Source organism: Naumovozyma dairenensis, chromosome 9 (assembly GCF_000227115.2).
Source record: "Naumovozyma dairenensis CBS 421 chromosome 9, complete genome".
NCBI lineage: Eukaryota > Fungi > Ascomycota > Saccharomycetes > Saccharomycetales > Saccharomycetaceae > Naumovozyma > Naumovozyma dairenensis.
In genome coordinates, this window is record NC_016487.1 from 106,349 (window position 1) to 128,357 (window position 22,009).

The window sequence follows — 22,009 nt, forward strand, 5'->3', positions numbered from 1 at the left end:
CGGTGCTACCAGATATTAAGGTATTTCAATAAGTCAGTCGTTACATCTTGATATCTGGGGGCGGCTCAAGTAATATTGTATCCTTTGGCTGTATTTTAAAGTGCTTACTACATGTTATATCGCTCATAGCTAACCTTTTATTAGCTAGTTGGTTTGTGTTGAGACGGCAGAGGAAAGATTAGTTTGAGCGGCAATACCAGGTGTTTAAGAGAAGATTTTTTATGAATACATTTTAGGATCGGGAGTGTCCTTTCAAAGTTTTTTTCCATCACTGCCTCTCAACAACGACAGGCGATCGCAATGTTGCATTCAATTTTATTAGCTTCTTGCCATAAATGTAAGAGACAGATAAAAAATTCAAGTTGTGCTACCAACTGTAAAGGTTCCTTTATAATTATAACGATATCTGGAGGAACAACGCTAGAACGTTCATTATTAGACGTCAGAAATGCAGACGATTTGTTAATGCATCCGAATACTATGGTCCCCGAAATATATTTTCAATGGGGTTCTATGATAATGTTTTTCATTAATACGGTGGGTTATATCTCGCATACCAACGTGTGAATACGTAGTCTATTTATCCTAAAAACTACATTATACTTTATAATAAGTCATTATTCTATTATTTATTTATTGTATGTTTTATATATTTTTTAACTTGTAAAATATAATATACGATTGGTTATATCTATGATTCGTACATTAATTATTATCTATCAATTGGAGATCTCATGTCATAACGCCTCAAAACAGGCGATGCTTAATAAAACAAATACAGTGCTAAGATAACACTTGGGCCAGAACAAACGCCACCCCAAAACAAGACATTACCTAATGCCTTTTTATCCTTTAATAGTCTTGAATTACTTGCCCACGCCATTGGTAATTGAGACATTTGGAAAAGGAACATATAACATCTAACTCTTTTAAAGATGACGAACATGGCATATTCATGGAAAATGGAACTAAATATGAAAGTGAACATAGTAGCTTGTGCTCTCGTCAATTTCCATACATTCATGGAACTATGGTATACATGTCTTAATAAAAATTTATGAACAGGTACGTTCCAAATTCTTGAGAATTCAATGAATGTGATACAATTCCACCAATCACCGTAGAAATATCTGTCACCAAAGAAAGTCATTTCGGCGAATGCATTCAAGATGGCGTCCCAAATCAAATAGAATGCTAGAATATACAGGACTGTAAAGGGGGGCATGACTTCAAAGAGGATATAGAACCATTCTAAAGTTTGTTGTTTAGTTGGTGGCCAAACGAAATGTTCACGCATGAAATCGGCTTTGAGAATTGAGGGATAGACGTACAATTCTGCAACTAGAGTCATGACGAAAATGGTACCAAAGACGGCACAAGTCTTTTCAAATAAATAAGATATTCTGAATTTTTTACTTCTTGGGTAACTTAACTGATATACTAAAGTTGGGAATAAAAGGAACATGGTATAGCTTTTAAATGTAATATTATTTGGGAAATTTTCACTTGGATCGTCGATTTGAATTTGAAGTTTCTTAAGTTCATGTTCACAAAAGTCACGACTTCTTTCCAGGGTTTTAATGATTTCATCATTGGGTGCATCTTTATATTTAGTTAATGCTTTTTTGGAGAAATTCAATTCTTTCGTAATATTCCATAAGTAACCGTTAAAGAATGAAAATGAATGCATTTTCATGATAAGAACCATCGAATGTAAATATAAGAAAATTCTTGCAATCCAATGGAACCCTAAACTTGCGTCAAACAACTTGTAATTGAAAACAAGGAAAAATGCAAATTCGTATAAAGAAGCAATAATCTCACCTAATTTATCCCATTTCAATACATGAGCTTTAATAAAATATTGAATAATGACGACAAAATATGAAGCTAAGATCATTAAACCATCGAATATAATAACATTTGGAATATCATTCACCATAATCTTCAAAACTATCAAATCCCTAAAGGATCCATCGTGCCCTACATAATATTCTAAAATACCTCTACCTGCAGTGAACCCCAGGACCATCCAAAGCATGATATAAATCCCTGAGAAATTGGATTCCAATCGTAACTTGTTACTATTATTATTATAATCATTTGGGGTAGAAACTTTGTCTATTTCGAAATGATCAGACAAATGTGCCTTTTTATTTTTTTCAAAGGCTTTAATTTGTTTCTCCAAGATAGGTCCCTCGAATGAGGATTTGAATGGTTCAGTCATAGCACCATCAATAAGAGAAGGCCTTACGTCGAAGTCTACATCATCGAAGAAGGAGATCAATTTGTGAGAGTCGCGGTGGAATCTTGTTTTTTCTTTACCATTTATTTTAGCGATCTCCAGTTTTATGTGGTTTATTTTGGAATTGTTTTGTGATATTGTTGTTGTTGTTGCGTTTATGTTATTGACGACAATATTTTTCTTGTTGTTGTTGTCGTTTTCGTCATCTTCAGTTGGGATGATTGGTTTTTTCGATGTAGTGGTTGTTGTTGTGGTAGAGGAACCAGAAGATGTGCTTTGGTTTTTTGCAGATGATGATACAGAATTTATAATGTTGGATAGTTGATGTAGTTGATCTTTATCGTTTTCATTCATTTCTGATCCAGAAATAGAGGTTGATGAGTCAGAGGAATCTGAAAGTTTTCCATTTAATTGATCGACGTCCTTTTGGTCGATCATTGAATTTCTTCTCTCACTACCTGTTGAAGAATTCAATTGTTGAATCTTGATGAATTGCTCATCATTTAGAAGTTCTTCAGTCATGTTTCCAAACGAGGGAAGTAGATGAATCTACTAAGTAATTATTAATTTATATGGAGGAATTGGTAGGCAATCCGAAGGAGGTACTTTATAGTAGTTCGACTAATCGAAGGTGATCTCTTTACGTTAGAAGCTAACGTTAGTATGCAGTTTACACTTTGTGAAACTTTCGTGATTGAAACGCGTGAATATTATTCTGTTCTACGGGAAAATATTTCAGTCAAAAGAATAGGGAAATACCAGCGGATGGATGGTATAGGAACCACGATTCTTCAGAGAGTTTCCATAAAGTATCTGAGATTATATAAGATTGCGTAATTGCAGAAATATTTCAAAACTTGTGTATTGTTCCGATCTTAAACGAGAGCCCCGGCTGTTTCTTTCCGCGGAGAAAACAGCAAGGGACCCTTCCCGGCACATACGTAAGTACAGTACAGGGAATTACCCAAAAGGGTAATCCAACGGCCCATATTTATATAGTACGGGTACCCGTAGCATCTTCAATTCCCTCAAGTGCGCACCAAAAAAATACTTTGCTATTTAGTTGTCTTTCCTTGTCTTCCGGTTTATGGAGAGGAACAGACTCTTTCAAAGGAAACATTAACAATTGCGTACTAGTATCTCGACGGTGTGAAAGAATGGATTGGTAATGAAAAAATACAGTCCGACAATATATAGTATCAAGACAAGGTTCTCACTTTGGGATTTCGCAATTATACACATAATAATGAAGCATGTCTAACGTGTGACGTGTGACGTCGACTAATTCTCAGAGGGAGATCCATTAAGGCCTTTCACAGCTTCCCCTTAGGAAATATCATCTACGAGCTATTTCCTTTCTCTCTTTAGTATTGTAGTCTATTTATTCTGAGCATGTTGCAGAAGATACAATCGTAAGGTATTTTCCTGTTCATGTTTACCAAGAAGATAAGAGAAATAAAGTACCCTCGGCGGCAAGCAGTTTCCTGCTCAGTCAACGCATCGTGAATTATCTACCGTTACCCGCCCGCAACTCTGGAAATTACAATTTTTACTTTTTAATTTTTAATTTGTTTTTTGACAAATTCGCGATGCCCTTACGTTATTGTTATTATACATTGAAAAATTTACAGACTATATCAAGCTGCATGAATATCTAATCACTAGAAATAACTTATCAATCCTCTACTAAAGAAGGGAAGTAAAACATCAGGTTTCTCACTTTAATAACCGTATATACTGCTGCGAAAAAAAAAGAATCCAGATAATAACCTCACAGTGCAATGTCCCGTCCTGAAGATTTAGCCCCACCAGAAATATTCTACAATGATTCAGAATCTAAAAAATACACATCCTCTACAAGAGTGCAACATATACAAGCGAAAATGACTTTACGTGCCTTAGAACTACTAAATATCCCACCAAACAGTTTCATCCTCGATATAGGTTGTGGGTCCGGTCTAAGTGGAGAAATCCTTTCAGAAGAAGGTGATCACATGTGGTGTGGTATTGATATTTCACCAAGTATGTTAGCTACAGGTTTGACTCGTGAATTGGAAGGTGATCTTATGTTACAAGATATGGGGACCGGTATACCGTTCCGTGCAGGGACTTTCGATGCCGCTATAAGTATTTCTGCTATTCAATGGCTTTGTAATGCTGATACGTCATATAATGATCCTAAGAAGAGATTAATGAGGTTTTTCAATGGATTGTTTGCAGCTTTAAAGAAAGGTGGTAAGTTTGTTGCACAATTTTATCCAAAGGATGATGAACAAATTGATCAGATTTTACAAGCTGCGAAAGTTTCTGGGTTTAATGGGGGGTTGGTTATTGATGATCCGGAATCTAAGAAGAATAAGAAATATTATTTGGTATTAAGTTCAGGAGCTCCAAGAAATGATGATAATCAAGTCAATTTGGACGGTGTTACAATGGATGCTCAAGAAAATGATCAAAGTGTAGCAAACCTAAGGAAAAAACATAAGAGAGGGAAAATTGTGGAATCTTCTAAACATTATATTCAAAGGAAGAAAGAGTTAATGAAAAAACGTGGTAGAACAGTAGCAAAAGATTCTAAATTTACTGGTAGAAAGAGAAGACCCAGATTTTAATCAAAATAAGAAATATATTCAAATGAAAGATTCATGGAGTTATCAAATATACGTAGAAAATAGAACATATATAATATTTATTAAGAAATTATCAGCATAATAAGAACACAAGATTATAAACTAGTCCGTTCTATTTGTAAATTCTCAAAGCGATCATTTGAAAAAACAGAATGGAATAAAAAAAAAAAGATTTCTTTACTCTATAAATACTTGTTCCATATAAAGACCTTTCCTTAAAAATCAATCAGAATCTTCCAAGTTTAAAAATTCTCGAGCAATGATCAAGTAGATCCTCTTGAACTTCAGAGTACACTAACTAATTTTTCACCTGAATTCTTACCTTTTCTAATAATATCAATAATTTCAGGCATATCATCTAAACCATTATGGTAAACACGAACAGGCATATGATGGATACTACCATCAGCTAATCTTGGTGTAATAAATTTAATAAATTCAGTAATATCTCTTCTATAAATTGGATTTGCTGGGAAATGAAAACTACCCATTTCCACTGGAAGACCATCGACTAAGTAGATTATAGTACCGATAATCTTTACATTATCCTTCCTATCTTTTTCCTTGATGTTTTCAATATTTAAGAATACTAATTGCATTAATTTAACAGGAACTTTATCAGCTGCACATTTATAGACTTGTTGGATGGTTGTTTCATTGGAAACCGCATCTATTAAATGCTGAATATTATTATATTTTGTCCTGATTTGTTCAACAACGTCTTCATCATGGTAATCAAAGGTATCATCCGCACCATAACTTTTCATTAATTCAAAATGCTTTTTAGAGCAAACAACAATTATCTTGTTATAAGCATGTAATTTCTTAGCCAATTGAATCAATGATTGGCCAACACCGGTAGCACCACCCCAAATCAATACGGGGAAAGCATGTTGTGGTTTTTCAGGTTGCCATTCTAATTTATTACCTAATTCATGAACCATGATGGCACCTGCCGTAGTCAATGAAAAGGGTACAGAAGCAGCACCTTCAAAAGTTTTCACAGGACCTTCTTCCAAATGATCTTCCTCAGCATTCTTCAACAACCCTTCTGGAGCCTTGTAAGTAGTAGCAGAATCCACCGCAACATATTCAGCAAATGCACCAGTGTGAGGTCTAAATTTAGATGCACCATGAATAAAAGAATAAACAATATCACCAACTTTGAATGGTTCTTCAGCGGTGTTAATGACATCGGACCCTAATTGAAGGATTTCACCGACAACGTCGCAACCTAAGATGGATCCTTCAGGTCCTAATTTCATATCAATATGTTTGAATTCGGATGTGTTACCTGCTACAGCAATTACTTTGATTAGCATACATCCATCCTCTAGGATGGGTATCTTGACGTCATTCTTTACTGCTGCATGGTCACCTTCTATGACCACTGCTTTCATTTCTTTTGGTAAGCCCATCAATTGCATTTTTTATATAGTTTTCGGATGGTTGGGATGATTCAAGGCTATTAGATATAATTGGTTGCTACTGGTTTTAGCTTGGTTTTTTCATTGATTACAAAGAAGAACAGCCGTCAGTAAAAATTCCACATGTCCCTCCCTTTTTATAATCGTAAATCTATTATATCTATTGAAAATTGTCCGTGTAACGGCACCCCTTCGAAAACAAAAATGCGTCAAAAAAAAGGCATGCCCTTTGCCTCATATGGACGTAATTTCAAACATATCGTTAGATAAAATTTGCGTAAAGAAAGAATAAAAAATATGGATGTCAATAGTCTTGTGTGGAGTTACGTAATTGCATATACAGTAAAAATTACAACAGTTTTATTGCGTGGGCTTAGTGGCCTTGATGCAATCTTGGAATTGTAGAGATTATGGACCACTAATACATCTCAATTAGTAGGAGAAGATATATATTCAGTTTACCATTAAGATCTAAAATATATTGTTTACCGCTAATTTAAGTAAGTAAGTAAGTACGGCAGGAATTTCTATTGTTCGCCCCTCTGGGAAAATGATCATTCACAAGCGAAAATACTGGAGATAATATTAAAAGGTTTGTTCAGGACCCTCCAATGAACTAACCCTTAATAATTAATCCCTTCTTTACACAAGCACTTTTATCTACTTCTTCCCCATATCTATTTTCACTGGCACTCGGTTTGGAAATTGTTGCGGCGTATAAAAGAGTGTCTGGGTCTGGGTACGAGTCTAGCTGGAAAGACAATTGAATATTTTGATCCGCGACATGACAAACGGATCGTTCCCTACTGTTCGTCAGGTCAGTTTGGAAACTGAAAATTGAAATTCATGGTGGGGGATATTGTCCAATGCCTAGAAAATCCCCGCGGTCCAGTTGGAATTGCAAAAGAGTCAAGTTGGAATTACAAAAAAATGCGTTGTACGGTTAGATGTTTTTACACCTCTAGTTGGAATTACAAAAAACCCAGCGAAGTGGTTTTTCAATGCATAGATAGGTTACCAGAAACAAAATAGAAACAGAGCAGAACCAAATAGTCCGCTTGTGTCGCGCTAATTTCCAAAACCGCGGGTCGCCATTTTCTTATCTTGGTCCGCAAATGAATATGGGCTTTCGAAACAAAGTGGAAACAAAACAGAACAGTGAAATCTCAAAGGAAAGTTACAGCTCCCCGTGTAGTACAAGTTTTAACTCGTATACAGGTAAGTTAATAAGATAGAATAAGATACAGTTTACAGTTCCCTGTAGGTCGATAGAAGGAAATCACGCAACCAGTTTATCCATTAATATTCAATAATGTGGAAAAGTATCATACCCAGGGTATCAACTAAAAGTAATACCATCTTTAATCGATGTTATCAATTGCCGGCCATCAATAGGAAAATTATACCGGTATATCCTCCTGTGGAACCTAGGTCGTACGCAAGCAAGGATGGATCATTGTTAGATAAATTGGCGAAGCTAGATGTGGAAAATACATTGGATCCTCAAGGTTGGAGGCGAACTTTATTAGAGAAATCGTCGAAGAATAGTATCAAAGCTGGTGATATAGTTAGGGTCACTTATGATTCCAAAAAATCTGATAATGATAATTTTGTTGGATATGTCTTATCTGTCGATAGGAAAAGGTTTATACAAGATAGTTCGTTATTGTTGAGAAATCAAATTGGTAAAACTTATGTGGAATTGAGAGTACCCTTGTTTTCTCCATTGATTGAAAGAATCGATCTATTAAGACAAAATAAAGGTCTTAGAAAGAGGAACAAGCATTATTATATCAGAAATACTAGATTGGATGTCCATGATTTGGAAGCTGGTTTAAGACGAAAGAAATAAGACTATCTTCCTCTCGTTGCTTTGGTCTGTTTTTTTTCTTGTGTCCTAAAAATGAAATTACATGTATATACAACTGTTAATATAATAATTACTATTATTAAAAAGAAAAATAATAACCAAAATCACTTCTAATTAAGTATTGGTACGAAATATTATTGTTTTTTTCTGTATTTGACTAGCCCTTGTCAGCTCCGGTATACAGTTCTTCTCTATCAAACTTTGGTTTGGGAATTTGGCATATTTTTCTGGCACAAACACAAAAAGCGACACTAAAAAAAATGACGGACTATAAAAATGAACAGCATAAACTAATAATTTATTAAAACTATAAAACATACCCAACTCCGTTACCTTCTTTTCGAATCAATCTAGCAAATACGATTACAAGGAAAAAGAATCAATTTCCAGCTGCAAGACAATAAATAAAAAAAAATGAAATTCAGAATTTTACATTCAGTCATATTTGTTTTCCAATTGATTGAATTCACTGCTGCTCATGAATATTTAGTAAGTTTAAAAAATTCCGATTCCATTCAAAGTTTCATGGATTCCACATACGCACATGGTCAATTAATGAAAGATTATTTACATGGTAAAATTAGTAAAACGTTTTCATTCGGTTCTTTCCGAGGTCTTACTGTCAATTTAACTAAAGATGTTGTCAGTGCGATTAAAGAAAACCCATTAGTGGTTGATGTCGTGCCTAATATGAAAATACATGCATTTGATTATGATGATTTTGAAAATAATGATGGTTATGATGACATTAAACAACCTGAGGAATTATTTGATAAAAATTCTTATCTTGTTAAAGTTCAAAATGGTGCACCAAGACATTTAGCAAGATTATCAAGAAGAATGCCCTTACCGTATGATTTCGATGATAAAGATGCTTATAATGATTCATTAAGTTATTATTATAGTAAATGGCATCAAGGTACTGATGTCAATGCATATATTATTGATTCTGGGATTGATATCAATCAAGAAGAATTTGAGGGAAGAGCTACGCATGGGTTGGATCTTACGGGAGAAGGACCTGGTGATCGAAATGGTCATGGTACTCATGTGGCAGGACTTGTTGGATCCAAGACTTATGGTGTTGCCAAAAATGTTACGTTAGTAGAAGTGAAAGCATTAGATCGTCAAGGTTCAGGAAGTTTAATCACAGTTATAAGCGCACTTGAATTTGTTGTAAATCATTGTGGGAAATCAAAATCTAAAAAATGTGTGGCTAATTTAAGTTTAGGTGCATTTATGATGCCACTTTTAAATGAGGCAATTAAAGCTACTGTGGATTCTGGTGTAGTTGTTGTTGTTGCTGCAGGTAATGGTAATATTGATGCATGTTGGTGTAGTCCTGCTTCTGAAAAATCAGCAATTACTGTGGGAGCATTTGATGATCGAATTGATACTATAGCAAAATTTAGTAATTGGGGGTCATGTGTTGATATTTTTGCTCCTGGGGTCGCCATTTCCTCTCTATCTATTAAAGATAACCAAAAAAGTGTGGAATTTTCAGGTACTTCAATGGCTTCCCCCCAAGTTGCTGGTATTGTATCAATATTATTAGACCAAGGTGTTGAGAATGAAGATATTAGGGATTATTTATTCGAATTAGCTACAGATGACGTTTTCCAAAAGAGAACATTATTATTTAAGCCACGCACACCGAATAGAATTACATTTAATGGTATTAGTAAGAAAGATGAAGATTTCGAAGATGGTATTTTCCCTGAGATTAATGTTGATGTTTTACTTGATGAATTACAAAACTATGTACCCAAAAAGAATTATGAAAAGATTGATAGTAGTGATGTCACTATTCCAATGGGTAGTATTAATGTTCATAAGAGAAAAAGAGAAGTTTTAGAATCCTTGTGAATATGTCACAATATTTATTTCATATTTGTTTTTATCGACTAAATCTTATTAAAGCTAGTATATGTATTTTTACTATGCTATTACATTTTTCATAATATTCACTTGAACAACTGTGAAGTTCTTTTCCTCGGTATTATTTATTTTTAAAATATATATTTTCCCGTCTTGTGTGAAACCTGTATGTTCGAAGTTTAAAAAATAAACATTTAGTTAAATACGTTAACTTGTCACATTTTAAATGAACCTTAAAAAACACGCCTCAGTCAAAAAAGTTATTGAAGATTATCCTATACATCAACTACACTAATTAAAAACATATTATATTACACCACCAAGTATAGTTTTGAAAATAGTAAAGTAACCAATCAATAAACGACTGAAGATATATTCTTCCAAAGGATTCTAATATGGCAAGAAATAATGATAACATCATTCATTACCGTGGCAATATATTTCCATTTAGGCCCGCTTATAATTCATTAGTGGTAGTAATGATAGTTTCTTGGCCATAGATAGGACACATAGCTCGGAGTGTTGTGTTGGGTCCAACAGAATTTAATCGGGTTAAGAATGAATTCCTGAGGGGCCGCGCCGAGGCGGCGTTGAGAGTAGGGGCAAGTAATGGAGTGAGAGAAAATGGAGGGAGTTGGAATTCAAGGGCGACCAAGAGGGCGGGAAGGGGAGCTCGGCGGCAAAGATATGCACAATGATGTAACTGTTAAGTAACGACGTGAAAGGTCTCGAACACATAGACTACGCATTTATGGATAGCTTAGTGTGTGCAACCAAGAAGTCATATATACCTGGTGTTTGAATTGGAGCAGTGGGTTGAGAAAGGAGTTGTGAGGTTTGAAGTTTGGAGCACCTACAGTCCTTCTTCTTGGATATACATATATATATATATATATATATGCAGCTGAGATATATCGTCAATCCGGTATTGCTAAGATACTTTATTTCTCTAAGTGAAGCAAGAAACTAAGGCAACAAGCTATATATTTTTGCATAGAGTATGTATACTGCCTACTAGGGAGACTATTTAGAACAAACAAACAAAAAGTGAGAGTACAGGAAATATAATTATGAGGATTGCATTACAGAAATTGGAATTAACAGTTTGGTAATGGATTATTGCAAGCACAGACTAAGAGATCAGAGATAAGTTTTTTTCTATTGCACATGAAGAGACATCCCAATGTATCAAATAGTTGCTTCTTTCTGCTGGGACTGTAAGTAAGATAATGAACTGAGAATTACCATATGTTCTTATTATCTTCTTTACCTATAGGAACTGTTCTAAATTTACAGTGCGGGTGGCTGTTCGCACAGGTTTCAACAAAATCGCGAGAGTGAGTGAACTGGGATTGGGACTGGAACTTTTGTCGAGTTTCAGTAGAGCGCAGCGCTATGCGGCAAGTTGAATTTGAAGTTTTCGTGTCCCTGGTAAAGAGTTTCAACATGTGAAAAATTTAGTTAGTCAACGTTGTTGGCAAAACAGACCTGTTGGAACTTGGTCCCTCTTGGATACAATCGAGAAATCGGTCGATCGAGAAATCAATCAAGCAATCAATTAATCGTTCAATCAATTAAATTTACCTGCGTTGTTTCCTCTTGGTTGCTATATTCACGTTTAACAATTGGTCTTTCTTTTCATTGTTTCAATAGTAAGCAACAGAATATCTTCACTCATTACGGTCTGGAACAACTAATCCAAAATCAATTAGCAGTTATTGATTAACTACTTTTCTATTCACTTCATTTATTTTTGGTCTACCTGTATCCTTCTAGCCAAACTCGTGAATGCAAAAACTAGTTCGTTATTAAATCAGATTATAACATTACCAATAGTAATAATAATAATAACAGTGATCAATAACAAATTCTAAGGTAATCCATCTCTTCGAAAAGTTATATATATTTTTGCTTGTTTGTTTATCTTATATTTATATTCTCCAAATTTCAAGAAAGAATTCAAGAATCCCAAAATAAACTAACAAAAAATAAGAATTATAACAATTTCACATTTCATTTTGAATATTTATAGGCGTTCGTTAATAATCAATATACCATCGTTAAGTGTCCGTTCATTCTTAGCAAAAGCACCGAAGTTATTATTATCATCATTCTCGTCACCATCATTATTAGTATATTATTATCAGAACCAGAAAAGAAACTTATCACTAGTATATGAATCAACCAAGAATTCTTCTCAATTGAATAATACTAATACTAATAATAATAATAATCAAAACAAGAAAATATTTATAAACACACACAACAAATACAAGAACAATAATAATAATACTATCACAAAAATGAGTGAAGAAAACTTATTCGAAGAAACATCTCCAAAACAAGCATACGAAATAACAGACTATTCGTCAAAACACTCAAAACTACCATCCCATTTCAGAGGTCTGAACACAATAGATATAGCTGAAGAATCTCCCTTAAAAGAATTCGTAAAATCTCACGGTGGTCACACAGTTATCTCTAAGATATTAATCGCAAACAATGGTATTGCTGCCGTAAAGGAAATTCGTTCAGTCAGAAAATGGGCCTATGAAACCTTTGGTGATGATAGAACTATTCAATTCGTAGCGATGGCTACTCCAGAAGATTTGGAAGCTAACGCGGAATATATTAGAATGGCTGATCAATATGTGGAGGTACCAGGTGGAACCAATAATAATAATTACGCTAATGTAGATCTTATTGTAGATATCGCTGAAAGAGCTAACGTAGATGCCGTGTGGGCTGGTTGGGGTCATGCTTCAGAAAACCCTCATTTACCTGAAAAATTAGCTAAATCGAAGAGGAAAGTTGTATTCATTGGACCTCCTGGAAGTGCTATGAGATCACTGGGGGATAAAATATCTTCAACTATCGTTGCTCAGTCTGCGAATGTTCCTTGTATTCCATGGTCTGGAACTGGGATCAATACTGTTAAAGTTGATAAAGAAACTGGGTTAGTCTCCGTTCCTGATGATGTTTATCAAGAAGGTTGTTGTTCATCACCAGAAGATGGTCTAGTTAAAGCTAAAAAAATTGGATTCCCCGTTATGATCAAAGCTTCAGAAGGTGGTGGTGGTAAAGGTATTAGACAAGTGGAACGTGAAGAGGATTTTATCCCATTATATCATCAAGCTGCAAATGAAATACCCGGATCTCCAATATTTATTATGAAATTGGCTGGGAAGGCTCGTCATTTGGAAGTTCAATTATTAGCTGATCAATATGGTAATAATATTTCATTGTTTGGTCGTGATTGTTCCGTACAAAGACGTCATCAAAAAATTATTGAAGAAGCTCCTGTAACTATTGCTCCTCCAGAGATTTTCGCTCAAATGGAAAAATCTGCTGTAAGATTAGGTCAATTAGTCGGTTACGTTTCTGCTGGTACAGTAGAGTATTTATATTCTCATGATGAACAAAAATTCTATTTCTTAGAATTAAATCCAAGATTACAAGTGGAACATCCAACCACTGAAATGGTCACTGGTGTTAATTTACCTGCTTCACAATTACAAATCGCAATGGGTATCCCGATGCATAGAATTAGTGATATCAGAGTTTATTATGGGATGAATCCACATAGTTCATCTGAAATTGATTTCGAATTCAAAACTGAAAAGGCATTGAAAACCCAAAGAAAACCTGTTCCAAAGGGTCATTGCACAGCCTGTCGTATCACTTCTGAAGATCCAAATGAAGGGTTTAAACCATCTGGTGGTTCATTACATGAATTGAATTTCCGTTCTTCTTCCAATGTATGGGGTTACTTCTCAGTTGGTAACAACGGTGGTATTCATTCTTTCTCTGACTCTCAATTCGGTCATATCTTCGCATTCGGTGAAAATAGACAAGCTTCAAGAAAACATATGGTCGTTGCCTTAAAGGAATTATCAATTAGGGGTGATTTTAGAACTACAGTGGAATATTTAATTAAATTATTAGAAACTGAAGATTTTGAAGATAACACTATTACCACAGGTTGGTTAGATGATTTAATTTCTCATAAAATGACTGCAGAAAAACCTGATGAAACTTTGGCTGTCATTTGTGGTGCTACAACTCAAGCTTTCATTAATTCTGAAAAATCTCGTCAAAAATACATTGACGATTTGAAAAGAGGTCAAGTTCCATCAAAATCTTGCCTAAAGACAATGTTCCCAGTAGAGTTTATTCATGAAGGTAAGAGATATAAGTTTACCGTGGCAAAATCTGCTAATGATCGCTATACATTATTTATAAATGGTTCCAAATGTGAAGTTCGCGCACGTAAACTCTCAGACGGTGGATTGTTGATAGCATTAGGTGGTAAATCACATACAATTTACTGGAAACAAGAAGTTTCCGCTACAAGATTATCTGTCGATTCAATGACTACCCTTTTAGAAGTAGAAAATGATCCAACACAATTGCGTACACCATCCCCAGGTAAATTGGTCAAATTCTTAGTTGAAAATGGTGATCATATTAAAGCAGGCCAACCTTATGCTGAAATTGAAGTTATGAAAATGCAAATGCCATTAGTGGCACAAGAAAGTGGTGTAGTTCAATTACTAAAACAACCAGGATCTACAATTGTTGCTGGTGATATCATCGCTATATTAACTTTAGATGATCCATCTAAGGTGAAACATGCTTTACCATTTGAAGGTTTATTACCTGATTTCGGTTCCCCAGTTGTTGAAGGTACTAAACCTGCTTATAAATTTCAATCTTTAGTTACAACTCTGGAAAACATTTTACAAGGTTACGATAATCAAGTCATCATGAACGCATCTTTGCAGCAATTAATAGAAGTCTTAAGAGATCCAAAATTACCATATTCTGAATGGAAGTTACAAATTTCTGCGTTACATTCCAGGTTACCAGTTGATTTGGATGAGAAATTAAGCGAATTAGTCGATCGATCTGCCAAACGTAGTGCTGTTTTCCCGGCCAAACAAATTGCAAAAATGCTAGACAATGCTGTTAAACAACCAGATACTGACGCTCAATTACTATCCACTTTGGAACCATTACTTGACATTACAAGAAGATATACAGATGGTATTGAAGCTCATGAACATTCCGTCTTCGTTAATTTCTTGGAAGAGTACTACGATGTCGAAAAGTTATTCAGCTCTGCAAACTCCCGTGAAGAATCTGTGATTTTGAAGTTACGTGATGAAAACATTGATAACTTAGATAAGGTCGCCTTAATAGTCTTATCCCACGCTAAAGTTTCTGCTAAGAATAACTTGATTTTGGCAATATTAAAACATTACCAACCACTATGCAAGCTTTCATCTCATGTTGCACATATTTTCACAACTCCTCTACAGCATCTAGTCCAGCTAGAATCTAAATCTACAGCAAAGGTCGCATTACAAGCAAGAGAAATATTGATTCAAGGTGCCTTACCATCTGTCAAGGAAAGGACTGAACAAGTTGAACATATATTGAAGTCATCAGTTGTTGGAACTACTTACGGTGCATCGAATTCAAAGAGAACTGAACCAGATCTGGAGATTTTGAAAGATTTAATCGACTCCAATTATGTTGTCTTTGACGTTTTAATCCAATTCTTAAATCATCCAGATCCAGCTGTAGCTGCTGCTGCTGCACAAGTTTACGTTCGTAGAGCCTATAGAGCTTATACCGTTGGTGAAGTTAGAGGTCATGCATCAACTTCGAATCCAGTCATTGAATGGAAATTTCAATTACCCTCTGCTGCATTCTCATCCATTCCACAAATGAGAACTAAAATGGGTATGAATAGAGCAATTTCTGTTTCAGATTTGACATATGTTGTAGATAGTGAACATTCACCTTTAAGAACAGGTATTCTTGTTGCTGCTGATCATTTGGATGATGTTGACACGAATTTATCTGAAAGTTTAGGTGTTATCCCTGAACATGCTTCGACTACTGGCCCAGTTCCAGACAGATCCGGTAGCTCTTCTTCATTGAGTAATGTGGCTAATATATTTGTTGCATCTACAGAAGGTTTTGAAAATGAAACTGCCATCTTAAAACGTATTAGAGAAATATTGGATGTTAATAAACAAGATTTGATCAAATCAGCCATTCGTCGTATAACTTTCATGTTTGGTTGTACTGATGGTTCATATCCAAAATACTATACCTTCAACGGTCCATCGTATAACGAGAATGAAACGATTCGTCATATTGAACCTGCATGTGCTTTCCAATTAGAGTTAGGAAGAATGTCGAATTTCAATATTAAACCAATCTTCACTGAAAACAGGAACATTCATGTGTATGAAGCAGTCAGTAAGACTTCGCCTTTAGACAAGAGATTTTTCACAAGAGGTATTATTAGAACTGGCCGTATCAGCGCTGACATATCCATCCAAAAGTATCTAACATCTGAAGCTAATAGATTAATGAGTGATATTTTAGATAATTTGGAAATCATCGATACCTCAAACTCAGATTTGAATCATATTTTCATTAATTTCTCTGCAGTTTTTGATGTTTCTCCAGAAGATGTTGAAGCTGCTTTTGCCGGTTTCTTAGCAAGATTCGGTAAACGTTACTTAAGATTACGCGTTTCTTCTGCTGAAATTCGCATCATCATTCAAGATCCAAAAACTGGTACTCCAGTTCCATTACGTGCATTAATTAATAATGTCTCAGGTTATGTTGTTAAATCAGAATTATATACTGAAGTGAAGAATAATAAGGGTGAATGGGTATTTAAATCTCTTGGTAAGCCTGGTTCTATGCATTTAAGACCAATTGCCACTCCATACCCTGTGAAAGAATGGCTACAACCAAAACGTTATAAGGCACATTTAATGGGTACTACATATGTTTATGATTTCCCAGATTTATTCCATCAAGCAGCAATGTCACAATGGGAGAAATTTGGATTAGAAACTCCATTATCTGACTCATTCTTTATTGCTAATGAATTAATTGAAGATGAGAATGGTGAATTGACTGAGGTTGAAAGAGAAGCAGGTGTAAATTCCATTGGTATGGTTGCATTTAAAGTTACTGTGAAGACTCCAGAATATCCTCGTGGTCGTCAATTTGTCATTGTTGCTAATGATATTACTTATAAGATTGGTTCCTTTGGTCCACAAGAAGATGAGTTTTTCAATAAAGTTACTGAATATGCAAGGAAGCGTGGTATTCCAAGAATCTATTTAGCTGCGAACTCTGGTGCTAGAATTGGTATCGCAGAAGAATTAGTTCCATTGTATCAAGTTGCTTGGAAAGATGATAAAGACCAATCTAAAGGATTCGAATATTTATATTTGACACCAGAAGGCATGGAAACTTTGAAGAGTTACGGTAAGGAGAAATCTGTCTTAACTGAGCGTGTTGTTGAAAATGGTGAAGAAAGATTTATCATTAAAACGATCATTGGTGCTGAAGAAGGTCTTGGTGTTGAATGTTTAAGAGGTTCTGGTTTGATTGCAGGTGCTACATCTAGAGCATATCAAGATATCTTTACCATTACTTTAGTTACTTGTAGATCTGTTGGTATTGGTGCTTATTTAGTTAGATTAGGTCAAAGAGCTATTCAAATTGAAGGACAACCAATTATTTTAACTGGTGCTCCAGCCATCAATAAAGTTTTAGGTAGAGAAGTTTATTCTTCTAATTTACAATTAGGTGGTACTCAAATCATGTATAATAACGGTGTTTCACATTTAACTGCATCTGATGATTTAGCTGCTGTGGAACAAATTATGGAATGGTTATCATATATTCCAGCTAAACGTAATATGCCTGTACCAATTTTAGAAACTGAAGATAAATGGGATAGACAAATTGATTTTATACCAAGAGTTAATGAACCATATGATGTGAGATGGATGATTGAAGGCCGTACTCTTGAAGATGGTGGATTTGAATATGGTCTTTTCGATAAGGGATCATTTTTCGAAACTTTATCAGGATGGGCTAAAGGTGTTGTTGTTGGTAGAGCTCGTCTTGGTGGTATTCCATTGGGTGTTATTGGTGTTGAAACTAAGACTATTGAAAATTTGATACCTGCTGATCCAGCCAATCCAGATTCAAGAGAAAGTTTAATTCAAGAAGCTGGTCAAGTTTGGTATCCAAATTCAGCGTTTAAGACAGCACAAGCTATTAAAGATTTTAATCATGGTGAACAATTACCTTTGATGATTTTAGCCAATTGGAGAGGGTTTTCTGGTGGTCAACGTGATATGTATAATGAAGTTTTGAAATATGGTTCATTTATAGTTGATGCGTTAGTTGATTACAAACAACCAATTTCCATTTATATTCCACCTACTGGTGAATTAAGAGGTGGTTCATGGGTTGTTGTTGATCCAACGATTAATTCTGATCAAATGGAAATGTATGCTGACAAGGATTCCAGAGCTGGTGTCTTAGAACCTGAAGGGATGGTTGGTATTAAATACCGTCGTGAAAAGTTACTAGGTACAATGGCTAGATTAGATGAGAAATATAAGACATTAAGAGAGAAATTAAGTAACAAAGATTTAAGTGTTGAAGAACATCAAGATATTTCTAAACAATTATTAATTCGTGAAAGACAATTGATGCCAATATATAATCAAATTAGTATACAATTTGCTGATTTACATGATCGTTCACAACGTATGGTTAGTAAGGGAGTTATTCGTCAAGAATTAGAATGGGTTGAAGCTCGTCGTTTCTTTTTCTGGAGATTAAGAAGAAGATTAAATGAAGAATATTTAATTAGAAGACTTGATGTTGAATTACCAGAAGCTGTTCGTTTAGAAAAGATTGCTAGATTAAGATCTTGGTATCCAGCTAGTGTTGACCATGAAAATGATAGACAAGTTGCCACATGGATTGAAGATAATTATCAATTATTAGATGAACATTTGAAATCGTTAAAGGTAGAATCCTTTGCACAAGGTTTGGCTAAGAAAATTAGGAATGATCATGATAATGTTATTACTGGATTATCTGAAGTTTTGAAGATGTTGTCTAGTGAAGATAAGGAGAAGATTTTAAAAAGTATGAAGTGAGAAGAATGAGGACGAAGAGGTATATGACCATAGAAATTCTTGTAAAGTTATGTTAATATTTTATGTATGTTAAATTTTCTTTTATATTATTATTCAAGGAAAAAAACAAAAAAAAAAAAGTTACAATTGTTTAGAACAATGATGATTTTTCATTAGATATATTGCTGCTTTCACGAAGATGTAGGGTACTAACTGGCTTGTGTCGTTTCAAGTCGCAGAAGCAGATCATCTGTGGTTAGGAAGAAATGGCAGGAAAGAAGAAGTTTGTAAAATAACATTCATTTGAAGAAAAAACTTTAATACTTAATCTTGTTTTATGTAGGGTATATAAAAAAAATGAGTATAGAAAAACTATGAGGATAAGTTTGTATTTTGAACAATATTTTCTTTTCGTTTCCTCTTTCCAAAAAAGTATATATTACTATCATGAAACCGTAAGAAAAACGAAATGGATAATATGTAATAATAAAAGAAGAATATATATATATATATATATATATATATATTGTGTTAGGAAAGAATATAAGTAGGAGTATGCATTTTTGTCTTTATTTTTTTTTTTTTTTAGTATTCTGGATGTACTACTTTCTTTTTTGATAATAATAATAATAATAATGCATATGTGTTATTGTGCTAATATGACCATTCAAGTGATTGTTTATTCTTGAGTTGTAGTAGATGATTTAATATTTTTATAACGAGGTTTATCGAATTTCAAAGCAATTGAATTTCTTCTATGATGATGTCTTGAACAAGGGTTTGAAATATCTACTGATGCTGAATAATTTCTTTGACGATGAGGTGTGGTAGAAGGTCTTCTTGATGTTGAATTTAAATTAAAACTTGAATATTGGTTTGATTTCATCGTTGACGTAGAAGTATAAGTGGCGGAAGATTGGTTTGTATCAATTGAAGAAGTGGAAGAAGCAGATGAGGCGGAAGATAGAGATGATATAGAATTGATTTTTAACATTTTATTTGAATTTTTTTTGTTCTTCAAATCAGGATTTATAATGTTATCATTTGTTTGGATAGATCTTGGTTTTGAACTTGATTCAGGATAGAAATTATGAGTAGTATCATTACTATAGTTATAATTATATTGGAAATTGAAAGGGTTTTCTTTTCCCCTTTTTCTTTGTTGAAGTTTATCATCATTTTCTCTCAATAAATCCTTTGTCAAATTCGTTTCATAACTTTGTGATTCTCTATCTTTCTTCTGTTCATCGATACCATTAGCAGATTTAGGAATAGCCTTAGGAGTTGTCGTAGAGTCAGCGGTGGTGGTGGTGGTGGCAGGTTCTGTTGCTGTTGCTATTGTAGTTGTTTTCAAAGTATCAAGATTAGTCTCAATATCTTTTTTTCTTGTGAAGAAATTTGGAATTTCAGATTCACTAAACCTTCTTACAATGAACTGACTATTTCTATTTTTTGAATGGTAATTGTTGGAAAGGATTGGTATTATTCTTATTTTATTATTATTTGAAGATGGAACACATTGATAGAAATCATAAATGTTCATATAGCTTGATAATCTTGTTGAGTTTGTCGTCGTCGTCGTCATCATCATCATTTTTTTTGTTCCTTTGTGTTTCAGATATATTCTTTCTGTTAGCGTTCTTGATATATTGATCAAATTCGAATTGATTAAGTAAGGTAGTTGGATGAGGCAAGATTGGTTTTGTTTCATTTTTTTTCGTATGGTTTTTGGAATATCGATTTCAAAATCTGAATCATTTAATGATGATTTCACAGAAACAGATGGTGATAATGGTGGTGGTAATGGATTAGATCCAAGATTATAAGATAAAGGACCATTTTTATTTTCATTATTAGCTGTATTTGTGATTGTTTCTGCACGTTCTTGTTCTTGTTCTTGTTCTGTTTCAAAAGTAGTGGGAGTTCCAACCAACATTCTTTCGTCTGCGTTATCTTCTGCTTCAATATTTAAAATTGTTCTAATAGTTGTTCTTTGTTCCTTCTTTTGATTTTGATTTTGATTTTGATTTTGATTTTGATTCTGATCTTTGAATTCGTATTGATATCCCTGTTCTTGTTTACGAAGGTTTAAATAGTCCGGAACCTTTTTAATTTCATGATCTTTATTTTGAAGTAAATTTTCAGTATTTACTGTGCCTGTACTTCTTTGGTCTTCATCTTGATCTTGATCTTGATCTCTGTTTTGATCTTGATTTGAATTATTTGAAGATATTGAATCAGAATATGAATTAGAACGAGGACTTTCTTGATCTTCTTTTTGTTGATCATCTTCATGATCATTATCGTTATCTATTTGATAATGAATGGTTAAATGAGCAGACAAAGGTCTATTTTGACTTTTAGGGAAATCTCTCAATTTTTGGATATCACTCGTATCTGAGGCATTATTATTTGTCAATGAATTTGATGAAAGGTTTGGGTCATCGTTTTTGTTTTCTTTTCGTTCATGTACTTTTTCTTTATCTTCATTATTATTATTATTATTATTATCATCAATGTCTTTATTGTCAGAGTTGATGTTATTATGACTATTTGAGCTAGAAGAAGAAAGTTGATGCATGTCTATGTGGAAATCGGAAGGAGAAGCTGTAGTAGTCATATCGTTTATAATAATACTATGAAGAGGGAATGAGGGAAGAATGAAAAGGTATATACTAGGTTGTAATTAGAGTCATCAAATAGTTCCTAGTGTAAAGTTGTTTGCTTGTTTGTTTGTGTATGTATGTGTGTGTGTGTGTGTGTGTCTTGGAGAGAGTAAAGTTCTTGTTGGTTTCTTATATTTGTTTGTTACAGGTAGAAGTTATATAATACTTTGCTATTATAGACTAAATGAATGAATGAATGAATAAAATGTATTATTTAATACAACTAAGAGATGACTTTCTCTGAAATACTTGCGTCAAGCCCAGTCCCGCCCAGTCAAGTTGAATTGAATGTATTGTATTGTATTGTATTTTATT

General features: G+C 34.0%; 7 protein-coding genes across 7 annotated transcripts; 4 read left to right on the forward strand and 3 right to left on the reverse strand.

The window, feature by feature from the left end:
* Positions 1-763: 763 nt before the first annotated feature.
* Positions 764-2,767, reverse strand: ARE1 (sterol acyltransferase; the record flags this gene model as incomplete). The annotated part of the gene is made up of 1 exon (XM_003671816.1): positions 764-2,767. The coding sequence occupies one exon, from the start codon at positions 2,765-2,767 to the stop codon at positions 764-766; it is 2,004 nt and encodes a 667-aa protein (XP_003671864.1).
* A 1,259-nt stretch (positions 2,768-4,026) lies between these two features.
* On the forward strand, positions 4,027-4,857 carry BUD23 (18S rRNA (guanine1575-N7)-methyltransferase; the record flags this gene model as incomplete). The annotated part of the gene is made up of 1 exon (XM_003671817.1): positions 4,027-4,857. The coding sequence occupies one exon, from the start codon at positions 4,027-4,029 to the stop codon at positions 4,855-4,857; it is 831 nt and encodes a 276-aa protein (XP_003671865.1).
* Positions 4,858-5,159: 302 nt separating this feature from the next.
* NDAI0I00540 (zinc-binding alcohol dehydrogenase family protein) lies at positions 5,160-6,302 on the reverse strand (the record flags this gene model as incomplete). The annotated part of the gene is made up of 1 exon (XM_003671818.1): positions 5,160-6,302. The coding sequence occupies one exon, from the start codon at positions 6,300-6,302 to the stop codon at positions 5,160-5,162; it is 1,143 nt and encodes a 380-aa protein (XP_003671866.1).
* A 1,312-nt stretch (positions 6,303-7,614) lies between these two features.
* Positions 7,615-8,154, forward strand: IMG1 (mitochondrial 54S ribosomal protein bL19m; the record flags this gene model as incomplete). Its single annotated transcript, XM_003671819.1, has 1 exon — positions 7,615-8,154. One exon carries the CDS (start codon positions 7,615-7,617, stop codon positions 8,152-8,154), a length of 540 nt encoding a protein of 179 aa, XP_003671867.1.
* A 432-nt stretch (positions 8,155-8,586) lies between these two features.
* RRT12 (Rrt12p) lies at positions 8,587-10,038 on the forward strand (the record flags this gene model as incomplete). The annotated part of the gene is made up of 1 exon (XM_003671820.1): positions 8,587-10,038. The coding sequence occupies one exon, from the start codon at positions 8,587-8,589 to the stop codon at positions 10,036-10,038; it is 1,452 nt and encodes a 483-aa protein (XP_003671868.1).
* Positions 10,039-12,353: 2,315 nt separating this feature from the next.
* Positions 12,354-19,049, forward strand: NDAI0I00570 (uncharacterized protein; the record flags this gene model as incomplete). The annotated part of the gene is made up of 1 exon (XM_003671821.1): positions 12,354-19,049. The coding sequence occupies one exon, from the start codon at positions 12,354-12,356 to the stop codon at positions 19,047-19,049; it is 6,696 nt and encodes a 2,231-aa protein (XP_003671869.1).
* A 658-nt stretch (positions 19,050-19,707) lies between these two features.
* Positions 19,708-21,648, reverse strand: NDAI0I00580 (uncharacterized protein; the record flags this gene model as incomplete). The annotated part of the gene is made up of 1 exon (XM_003671822.1): positions 19,708-21,648. One exon carries the CDS (start codon positions 21,646-21,648, stop codon positions 19,708-19,710), a length of 1,941 nt encoding a protein of 646 aa, XP_003671870.1.
* Positions 21,649-22,009: the final 361 nt, after the last annotated feature.